This window comes from Glycine max, chromosome 13 (assembly GCF_000004515.6).
Source record: "Glycine max cultivar Williams 82 chromosome 13, Glycine_max_v4.0, whole genome shotgun sequence".
Taxonomy (NCBI): domain Eukaryota; kingdom Viridiplantae; phylum Streptophyta; class Magnoliopsida; order Fabales; family Fabaceae; genus Glycine; species Glycine max.
Genome location: NC_038249.2, coordinates 9427480 through 9439429, shown reverse-complemented (window position 1 = coordinate 9439429; position 11950 = coordinate 9427480). Strand labels below are relative to the sequence as shown.

The 11950-nt window shown below is 35.2% G+C and overlaps 1 protein-coding gene across 2 annotated transcripts; it reads left to right on the top strand.

Annotated features, from left to right (window-relative positions):
* The first annotated feature begins 961 nt into the window (after window positions 1-961).
* Window positions 962-11589, top strand: LOC100820030 (NAD kinase 2, chloroplastic). 2 transcript variants are annotated; one of them, XM_003542095.5, is made up of 8 exons: window positions 976-1472; window positions 2835-4808; window positions 8381-8502; window positions 8615-8756; window positions 9410-9634; window positions 9951-10025; window positions 10838-10939; window positions 11154-11589. In XM_003542095.5, exons 1-8 carry the CDS (start codon window positions 1263-1265, stop codon window positions 11355-11357), a joined length of 3054 nt encoding a protein of 1017 aa, XP_003542143.1. In that variant the 5' UTR covers window positions 976-1262; the 3' UTR covers window positions 11358-11589. The 2 variants fall into 2 exon arrangements, 1 of the variants encoding a protein (XP_003542143.1); XR_417501.4 differs by lacking the exons at window positions 8615-8756; window positions 11154-11589 and having other exon boundaries at window positions 962-1472; window positions 10838-10905.
* The last annotated feature ends 361 nt before the right edge of the window (window positions 11590-11950 follow it).

The following is an 11950-nucleotide window of genomic DNA, read 5'->3' as shown; positions in this document are numbered from 1 at the left end:
TCTTTTGTCTTGAAGAATTTTCACGTGAAGAGTTTGGGTTGTAAGAAGTCCTAATATAAGTGTATACACTTTTAACAATTGATGAGATTGCGTTTCTTTAGAAGAATACTTCAAGAAATATGCAATTTATTATACCCTTTTTATGTTTTAGATCCTAATATAAACTTAATTATTTCTTACATAATCATAAATAAAAATGTAAGTATGTGGTATATTTAGACTATACTGAATCTTACCTAAATTTTAAGGTTTAATTATATTTTTTAATTAATTTTTAATTTTTAACGAATTTTATTTTAATTTTTTAATTTGACACATTTTATTTTCAATTTTTAAAAATATTTGTGAATTTTACTCGAGTATTTTTTCATTAATAAACACAAATATTGGAAATAAAATTTGTCAAAAAAAATAAAAATTGAGGTAAAATTTACCCAAAAAAAAAGTGGAATAAAAAAAATATAATTATATTAGGAGTAAAATACCAAAGGATAAAATTCATAAATTTCTTTTAAAGTTGAAATAAAATGTGAAAAACTAATTTTTGGAAAATAAAATTTATCAAAAATTAAAAAAAAAATTGAAATAAAAAATACAAAGCCAAATTTTCAATCATCTATCTTCTTCCTTTTGCCTTATGCTGACGGGGAAAATGTGAAACAATCTAGCAGCAAAAATGGTAGGGTCATCCGGCTGCTCTAGACTAGTCCCAAATCATATTGACAATTTCACATATTCTGCACCCTTTTTTTTTTTTTAATTTCATTCTTAAACGCCTCAATTTCTTCGTTCTAGAAAATACAGAAAGTAAGACCAACTTTTAATAATAATTGTTTTATTATTATTATTATTATTATTATGAAAATGAGAACAACAGTGAGATAAATAAGATGGTGCGATGGTGAGCTGGGCCAATGAAACGTGAACAAGAAAAATGGATAACGAGAAGGAAAAATCGCTAAAAGCCACACATAAGCATCACATCAAATCAAAGATTCAAGAAAGAGCATAATCGGCATATGTCCATAGACAGGACATGTTGCCTCCACCACCAAAATTATTATTATCCTCCGCCATGCTCCAACCACAATAATCTTTCCATTTTCATTCTCATTTTCCCTATACAACAACATCATCATTATCTTAACCATCCAGAAATATAAAATTTTTTTAAAAATAACCATTCTATTTTTATTTATAACAAAAACATCATTATTTTTATTTTTTATTTTGTGGATCGTTGGTTGAACTCCGATGATAGCATGTATCGACATGGCATTCTCGGCGGACATGACCGCAGCTCTGTCACCTCGTACCAGTGTTTCTTCAAGCCCCCTCCCTCATTGGGCCTGGGCCTGGGCCTGGGCTTTGAGTTTCGGAGGAAGGGAAGAAGACTCCGTAGACACCTCAACTTGGTCATCAGCGCTCAACTTTCCAACTCTTTTTCCTTGAGTTTCGGTCTCGACTCTCAGGTTCCTTTCTTTTCTTTTCTTTTTTAACATTCTCTTTGTTTAGTTTATGATATGTTTCTTTTTTTTTTTTTTTTAGTTTCTTTAACTGTATACACCGTTCTAGGGACTTACTCGATTAAGCAATTCTGACGCGAGCACAGTGGAATTTGTTATAAAAGAAATAATTAATTAAGATAACAATGAGAGTAACAAGGTCTTTTTTGAAATTATTTTATTGTTATTTTGAATTTTTTATTAGTTGTGCCTGGGACTGGGAGGCACAGCGCAATACTTTTTTTTTTTTTTGGAAAGCACAGCACAATACTTTGTGCATGTTTGATTTGCAGTTTGAAATGTTCTGACATATGTTTCAATACAACTACAATGGATGTTGTAATATGCGTTTCAATGCAAATCCAATGAATAAAAGCAAAATGAATACAAAAACATGAGTTTTGTCTTGAACGTAATTTTACAACTGCAAACCAAACATGCTTTTTATCGGGACAAGTTTTTTATATTTAGATTAAGATTCTTAGTGGATTCGGTTTTATTATAAAATATTGTGTTTGATGTGAAAGTGATGATACTTTCTCCTTGTTGGGGAGTTTAATTAATAAATTATTGTCAGCAGAAATCACTTACTGTCAGCAGAAAAGTTAAATTTTTTTCCTTCTCTGAAAATCAACTATACTGATGACAGAATTGATTTTGGATACCCAAAATCTAAGACAAACAATTCATTTTACTGTTTAGCTTCATTTTATCCAATCACGCTATAGTCCGTTACTGAAATTTGTTTTGTGATTGTTGAACTGTTTGCCTCAAAATGAGGGGAAATTATTGCTGCTCATTTTATCTTGTTATTTCCAATGTGGTTTCTTGTTCATTCAATATAAATATCGGTGGTGAACTCCTCACTCAGTGGTATGAAGTAAGAAATGCAAATAAGGAAATAATTTTTCCTTCTCTCTGAATTTTGCCCATGCCTAACATGTTTCATCTTTGTGCTATGTGATTTCTTTTGACATTTTTTATTTCCTTTGTTTTTTGAATGCGTACTTGGCCAATCCTAATGCATGCTACTGGTGAAACCATTTGCTTTATTTTCTTAGTTAATTTGCAATATGAACAAATGGGCACTGCTGAGTACATCTAAAACCTGGAATATCAAATTCAACTACAGTGAATTTATTTTCTTAATTTTGTATGTGTCCTTTATTAGCATATTGTTGTTACTGTCTTTGTCATCTTATTCTTTGTTTTTCACTTTTTCTTTTGTTTAATATTTCAGTTTATATGCATCAATGATTTAACTCCTGTAATTCATGTCATGGACTGACATCCATCTTTCAAATTTGTTTTTGATACTTTTCTTTTTAGAACTTGAATTCCTTCCAGTCCAATGATCCATCACAGTTGTCTTGGATGGGTCCAGTTCCAGGCGATATTGCTGAAGTTGAGGCATTTTGTAGGATCTTTAGGAATTCAGAAAGGCTTCATTCTGCATTAATGGATGCATTATGTAACCCATTGACTGGTGAATGTAGCGTCTCATATGAGGTTCCATCAGATGAGAAACCTCAACTAGAGGATAAAATAGTTTCTGTCCTTGGATGTATGATATCCCTTGTGAACAAAGGTAGAGAGGATATTCTTTCTGGAAGATCCTCAATTATGAATTCCTTTCGTGCTGCAGAGGTTAGCACAACAGAGGATAAGCTCCCCCCGCTTGCCCTTTTCAGGAGTGAGATGAAAAGATGTTCTGAGAGCTTACATGTTGCTCTTGAGAACTATTTAATAGCTGATGATGATCGAAGCTTAAATGTATGGAGAAAACTTCAAAGACTGAAGAATGTCTGCTATGATTCTGGTTTTCCTCGTGGGGAGGGTTGTCCTTGTCACACACTATTTGCAAATTGGAGTCCTGTATATTTATCTGCTTCTAAAGATGAGTCGGAATCCAAAGACACAGAGCCAGCCTTTTGGACTGGTGGTCAGGTAACAGAAGAAGGCCTAAAGTGGTTACTGGATAAAGGATATAAAACTATTATAGATCTCAGAGCAGAGACTGTAAAAGATAACTTCTGTCAAGCGGCTCTGCAAGATGCTATTTCATCTGGAAGAATTGAATTGGTAAAAATCCCGGTTGAAGTTAGGACTGCACCTACAATGGAACAGGTTGTGAAGTTTGCATCTTATGTTTCAGATTGCAGCAAAAGGCCTATCTATCTTCACAGCAAGGAAGGAGTTTTGCGAACATCTTCCATGGTCTCCCGGTGGAGGCAGTACATGACTCGATCTTCATCACAGATTGTTTCTAATCCACCAGTTACACCCTATGACATGTTATCTCGTAATACAAATGGTTCTGCAAAACCTCAGGACTCTTCAGTGACTGCAGAGAGATCCTCCCTGGAAAAGGATATCAATTCATTGCAAGAGAGTTTGAACACAACACATAGTTCTGTTGGAACATTTGACAGAAGTACCTCCCAAAAGAAGCATAATGGTAAACCACTAGGTACTACAGCCTTGAGTGAAGTTTCTACTGATAATGGGGAATTATCAGAAGCCACTGCTGCTAATGAGGAAGGATCTTTTCCAAGTGACTTCAGAAAAATTAACCCTTTAGAAGCTCAAGTTCCTCCTTGTGATATCTTTTCCAAAAGAGAGATGTCGAAATTTTTGGGAAGCCGGAAGATCTCACCACCCTCTTATGTCAATTATCAGATTAGAAGGTCAGAATGCTCTCTGCAACCAAGGAACATGAATATCACAAGACTACAGGGAGGTGTGAATGTCAGCAGTAGTGACAATCCCAAACCTAAAAGTTTAGGTCCAGAAAGTTCAAATGGTTCAGCCCATGTGGATCATCCATCTAGAGAGTTCCAGATTGCAGTTAGCAGCAATAGGAAGGTAGTGAACGGGAGTACCTGTAGTTCTGTTAGGACAACAGTAAATGAATTTAGTGAACGGGAAATGCCTTACATGACTAATGCCAATGCTTCCATCATTGTGAAGGATGATTTTGATAATGTCACAACTACCTCTCAAAGGATTGAAGATCATATGGTTAAGGATAGGTTAGCCTTAAATGATGACGACTTGGGATCCATTGAAGGAGATATGTGTGCTTCTTCAACAGGAGTTGTAAGAGTGCAATCAAGAAAGAAAGCTGAGATGTTCCTAGTTCGAACAGATGGATTTTCTTGTACCAGAGAAAAAGTGACTGAATCTTCTTTGGCTTTCACTCATCCTAGCACCCAGCAGCAGATGCTTATGTGGAAGTCTATGCCAAAGAATGTGTTATTGTTGAAAAAGCTGGGGGAAGAACTAATGGAAGAAGCAAAAATGGTAATGATTTTCTTAGACTCCAAAAAGCATGAAAATGGTTCAAAGAAATTGTCTTCTTTGGTATTTCTATGGTCTTCGCATCAGAGTGTTTAGGAACACTATATTTGCCCAAAGATTTAGCATTGAAGATGACAAACATTGACATTGTTTTCCATCCTCCATGCTTATAGTTGTTTCTTTGATCAGCCTTATATACTCATCTCCCCCATTAATCTAAAGTGTCAAAGTTGTTGGATTGTGGGTGAGCTGAGTAAAAAGGCTTGGGTTTGGTTTGTCTCATGTAGTAAATCAATTGAGCTTGAGATAGGGATTATACCTATTTAATTAACAAGCCTAGCTTGAGTGACTTGACTATTTAATAGTTCATATAATAAAAAATATAAAAATATATTATAATTATGTTGTATTGTGTTATTATTTTATATATAATTTTATATCTAATTATATAAATAATTTTCATATTATTTGCAATTATATAATTATGTAACAAATATGTATGGAATTCTGTATAGGTTCTCAATAAAAGGTTTTATTATATAAGATTTCATTTAAGGTTTGGACTCTTTTAAGGTTGAGTTCATTTATATGTTTTTTTTTAATGGCAAACAATAATGATTATATTACTTGAGTACCAGAGGTACCAAAATATACATATTAAAGTTAATAGCCACACAAATGGTTCCACGCAAACCATAAATTAGTCAAGCTGGGAACCATTGTCTAGCTAGAAAGCTGACAGTAAGGTGTAACATTCAATTAACATTAAGTCCACAACGACTGACTAAAGCCTATACTAAGATTGTTGGACCAATGATTGTAATGAGTGCTGAAACCCTTCTCCAAATTCCTAAGCCACATCCAAAGTAAGAAAAGTGCATCGTCCAACATTTTGTTGGCATCAAAGGTAACTTTGAAAAGATGACATTATTTTTGTGCTTCCAAATTGTTCATGTGAGTGCAAGCCACCACCACTTCCACCTGTTAGCCCTCGCTCCGCCCTTCATTCCACCTATATGATAGAGGAAATGCTGCTTTGGATTTTGTGGGAAAGCACCCACAGTATTTGTCCAAGACAGTGATTCCCACCATACAGGAAGAATTCCACTACACTGAAAAAACAAGTGACGTGCGCTCTCCTCCATATTTCTACAAAAAGGGCATGTGCTATCCTCTACCTCAACCTGTCGTCTTCTCAAGTTTACTCTAGTCGGTAGTCTATCCTTGAGTAGCCTCCATACAAACGCTGAAATTTTATTTGGAATCTTAAGTTTCCATAATTCCTGAAAAGCTCCACCCTCGGTCTCCTCTGATATGTCCCCCCTCATCACAATATAAGCACTTCTAGCTGTGTATTGACCTCTCTGATCTGCCGACCACACCCACTGATCTTCGTACTGAGGCTGTATACTTTTGCAATCAACATCTTTTAGGAATGATACAACCAAATCAATCTCGCTATCGAACATTGGTCCACTCCCACCCCGTGTCTTTTCAATCTCCCAACTGCTGGATAATTTGGTTTTGCTGACAAGAAATGGCATACAGCCTAGGATATTTAGCTGACAACGAAGCATCTCCACCAGTCCAGTTATCCTCCCAAAATTTGAACTTGTCACCTTTTCCAACCTTCCACACAATTGTATCCTGCATTGCCTCACTATGTTGCGGATGATTCGAAAGCAACTTCAAGTCCCTCCACCATATGGATTCGGTATTAGCTCTCGGTGCCTCATTCAGACTCCTCCACCCTCCATACTTAGATTCAAGTACCCTTGCCCACAATTCTCCCTGATGCTGAAGAAGGTTCCACTTCCATTTCCCAAGCAATGCTAGGTTGAAAGCGTTGATGTCTTTGATTCTCAGGCCCCCATTTTCTTTTGGGAGGCATACTGTGTCCCACTTGACCTAGGCTATCTTGTTTTGCTCATGTGCACCACCCCATAGAAACTTCCTTTGTAGGCTCACCAACTTGTCCATCACCTTCTTAGAAATCCTGAAAAATGAAAAGAAATTAATAGGAATGGATGTTAGGACTGACTGTATAAGAGTCACTCTCCCCCCGAAAGACAAGTGTCTTTGCTTCCATTTCGCTAGTTTTCTCTCACATTTTCTCAAGATAGGGTCTCACGTCTGACATCTTCTTGGATTTGCTCCAATAGGAACACCAAGATAGGTAAAAGGAAAGGACAACAAGCTATAATTGAGGTAATCTGTTGCATGAAGTGTCCATTGTTGTGACATGCCAAATGCTCCAAAGCTGCTTTTGGCAAAATTGATTTTAAGGCCTGACACCATTTCAAAGGTCCTCAAAATTGCCTTAATTGCTCTGACATTCTGCATAGATGTTTCACCAAAGAAAATTGTGTCATCTGCATATTGGAGGATGCTAATTTCCAACTTATTTCTACCAACTGGAAAACCACTAAATAAACCTTTCCCCACAGCTTCTGACATCAGGTCATTTAAGGCTTCAGCAAATATGTTGAAGAGAAACGGTGTTAAAGGGTCCCCTTGTCGGAGTCCTCTTTGTGGGGAGAACTCGGATGCAGGGCTATCATTTATGAGAACCGAAACAGATGCAGATTTTAAGCACTCCTCAATCCACTGTATCCATTTGGTACAAAATCTCATTCTTCTCATCATGTAAATCAGGAGTCCCATGAGACAGAATCGTACGCCTTCTCGTAGTCAACCTTGAATACCATGCACAGCTCCTGGTTTCTTTTAGCTTCCTCAATCACCTCATTTGTTATTAATACACTGTGTAACATGTGCCTTCCTTCTATGAATGTTGATTGTCTCTCATCTATAAAGTTAGACATGATCTTCTTCAGTCTATTAGCCAAAATCTTAGTCACTATCTTGTACATGCACCCTATCAATGAGATCGGTCTGTAATCGTTCAACAATACCGGGTCCGATACCTTAGATATCAAGGCTATGAATGATGTTGACTGCAAAAGTATACAGGTCCAAGGAGATCGGTCTGTAATTGTTCATTTATATGTGCTCATTATGATAATCAATTGTTTATGATTGGTAGATTTTTATTATTTATTTTAACTCTAGTTTCAGATATTTTGAATTTCTTGATAAAAGAATGATTTAGGGTAATTATAAAACCCAAAGCTATAACATTTTGTTTGTCCCTTTCCTGGGTTTAATTTGTAAGGATTTTTCAAATACGGAAAATTGGAGAGGTGAAAAATATTGGTTTAAGTAAAAGTGTTGCATTCACAACATTTAGATGTAAAATGTAGAGAATAGGTCATGGAAAATTTTCTGTGCAGCAATGTTTTGGGGATGGTTGGATCTAGATTTTCAATAATAAGAATGGACCAGAAAGGAGATTAAACCTACTTCCTTATCAAATAAAGGCTCAGAGTAATGTAGGAATAAAATCTGTTAGGGAACAGGAGACTGGAGTAGTTCTGAGCTTTGAATGGTATTCAAGAGCCTTTGGTTCGTTTTTAATTCATATGATATTATGGTAATGGTGAGTATTTATTATGAACTTCTATAAATAATTTCACTACATCCATTCTTAATACAGTTCTATATCTAATCTGCAGGTTGCTTCTTTTCTTTATCACCAAGAGAAAATGAATGTTCTTGTGGAACCTGATGTGCATGACATATTTGCTAGAATTCCAGGCTTTGGATTTGTTCAGACCTTCTATAGTCAAGATACCAGGTACTGGAGTTTGTAAATTTATATGAATAGCTTCAGAGCAGTTTTTTCTGCTCCTAAAAATGTCTTGCTTTCGTTCAATGTTTGTTAAACATATCAAGTGTCTTTGATTCAGTGATCTACATGAGAAAGTCGATTTTGTGGCATGCTTGGGTGGAGATGGCGTTATACTGCATGCGTCAAATCTATTCAGAGATGCTGTTCCCCCTATTGTGTCATTTAACCTTGGCTCCCTTGGTTTTCTGACTTCTCATGATGTTAGCTTTCCAAATTCATAATTTATTTTAGGCTTAATTGTAAAAAGTGTCCTCCTATTGTTTCCATTTCACTAAATCGGTCCCCCTATTTTTTAATTCACTATCGGAATCCCCATATTTTTCAAAATTCACGATCTAAGTCCTAGAGGAAAAATTGAATGTTGACTATCACATGTTCGCATATAGTTGATCGTTTAAGAGGTATTTATGTGTTTAGAAAATATCATTATTGGTAACTAAAGTGATTTATTATTTACGTTATTTTCAATTTATCCTCATTAGTAATTAGGTAACTAATAATTATCTCAAAAACAATTATCCCAACCACAAAACGTAAACTTTATCCACTTAAAATCCCTAACCTTCACATTATCAAAAATCCATAATTCCCAAAATCAGCAACACGAACCCAAATTGAGCAACGAGAATGTGAGATGTGTAAAATATGTTAATGGTCAACGTTCAATTTTTTCTATGAGGACTCAAATAGTGATTTTTGAAAAAATAGGAGGACTCCGATAGTGAATTAAAAAATAGGGAGACAGATTTAGTAAAATGAGAAAAATAAGGGAACTTTTTTTGCAATTAAACCTTTATTTTACTATAAAATAGCATAGATAGCTTTATTTTATTTGTTTGACTTCTGTCTGCAGTTTGAAGATTACAAGCAAGACCTACGACAAGTCATCCATGGAAATAATACACGAGATGGTGTGTATATTACTCTTAGAATGCGCCTCCGATGTGAAATTTTTCGTAAAGGTAAAGCAATGCCAGGGAAAGTATTTGACATCCTCAATGAGGTTGTTGTTGATCGGGGTTCTAATCCATACCTTTCAAAGATTGAATGCTATGAACATGATCGACTTATAACCAAAGTGAGTTTTAGAGTCTTTATTATGTGCTCTCTAGATATCTGCATTTTTTATATTCTATGATGAGAACAGTCAATATAGAGGGATAATCGAGTGAAATTGTGTGTCAAAGTACACAGCGGATGCTCTAGTATATAGTGGTCATTACAATAAATACTGATAATGAGAGAATGTTCAATTTCCTCTAAATCAGATATGTTTCCTATAAATCAAATCCTAATAAATCTATACATTAAATATTTCTGATTCTCAACTCATCTCAAAACACCTTTATAAAGCAGTGGCATACCTTCTGTATGACTCATGTCATGTCTTTCAGGTACAAGGTGATGGAGTCATTGTGGCCACCCCTACAGGAAGTACTGCCTATTCTACAGCTGCCGGAGGTTCCATGGTAAGCTTGTTTTAGAGATTTACTCATTATGGAATTATTAGATGTCTTGACCTGATATTCTTGCCTTTGACCTAAGCTTCTCTCTCATGCTTTCTCTGCACAAGAGACGTAGACATTGAATATTGTGTTGAGGTGTCTTCCATATTTTACAGCATTGCTCTATAGGTGAAAACTTAAAAGATTACTGGATAAGATTCTTTATAATGTAACAAGGAGGTAGTGATGGTAGTGAATCTAGTAATGTTGTTCAAGTTATAATCCTCTTTTTCCTATTGTGCAAATGTCGGTAGACAATGCTGAATGAGTTGCAGTGCACAATATCTAAACATTGTTATGTTTATTTTGTTTTCTTCTCTCGAGTTTTTCCCTTTTGTGAAATAAATACCTAAATAGAGTACGCCTTTCATTTGTTGCTTCCCTAAAAATAAAAATATCCCTTAAAGAAAATATACTTTATTTTACGCTTCCAATTGTAGCTTAGCTTGTAGTATGTGAACTAAAAGTAGTGAATACATGTAGATTCTTGTAGAAAGAGTAAATCAATCTTTAGATGTAATAAAGTAAACGCCTGTTCCTCTTCTAGACAGTGAATAAATAACTATTGTCATTATTTGAATTAGTATAGAAACATAGAAGTCATCTTGTATGATTTTATGTCATAGAACTTCTCAAATATAATATATGTACATCTTCCAATGGCATGGTGTCGCCGTATCAGTACAATATATGGACCAATGCATGCTTTTTAGTTTATACTGGAATTCATAATTGCTCTCCTTGATGTTTTTATCTAATGCAAAAGAATACTGCAGGTCCATCCTAATGTCCCTTGCATACTGTTTACCCCAATCTGTCCACATTCACTCTCATTTAGGCCAGTTATACTTCCAGATTCTGCTCAACTAGAATTAAAGGTGAGGTTAATCATTCTTTTCTTTCATGGCTTATGATGTGTCTCCTATGCCAAATGTTTTCCCTTTTTAAGTTAAGTTGCATCTCCGGCATGTGTTAGAAAAAGATACGTGATAAATTATGATCTGAGACTTAGGCATTCATTTGTGATTAACAATTCAGGGTTTAGTAAAAGGATGTGAGTTACACACTTAACATAGGGTTTACTAATAACAGATTCCGGAAGATGCTAGAAGTAATGCCTGGGTTTCATTTGATGGGAAGAGAAGGCAGCAACTCTCGAGAGGCGATTCTGTCCGAATATCGATGAGCCAGCATCCCCTTCCAACTGTTAACAAGTTTGACCAAACGGGTGATTGGTTCAGTAGCTTGATTCGCTGCCTAAATTGGAATGAGAGGCTTGATCAAAAGGCTCTGTGATGCATGTGAAAGTGAAGAACAGATATGCATTACCCTAACGTGAGGATAGGGCTTCTATAATTACTGTACAGCTTGTACATTGAGATTACAGAACTTAGATATATAGCAGATACCTACACTTTATTACATTGGCTACCATTGTGAAGATAGGGTTTGCCAATGTTTTTTCAACATGTCATAATGGCAAGATGCTGTTGTATATACATTTATAAAATGTAGTAATTTTTTTTAATCTTAGAAGAAGCTCTTTGTTCCATGTGAAAATTTGTCACTGTTTGCTAGACTTCTTTATTTCCTTGGGAAAATATGAATTCTTTCTGACCTACAAACTATTTTCATGCAAAAATGTGGAAAGCAGAAACTGCAATTCTTTCACTTATGTGTCAGCTGACTGAGTTACAAAATCTAGCCAAGTAATTTCCATTTTCTTGCCAGGATTTTAAGATTTATTAGTGTTTGGCTATTTGGTTACTTTCTGTTTCTAAGATATGTATTAGTCTGCTTAAGATGCTTATGAGAGTATAATTTGGACCAATTAAAGCCAACAAAAGTGACTATGAGGCTTCACCTAAAGAAAAGTAAACTATGTGCAC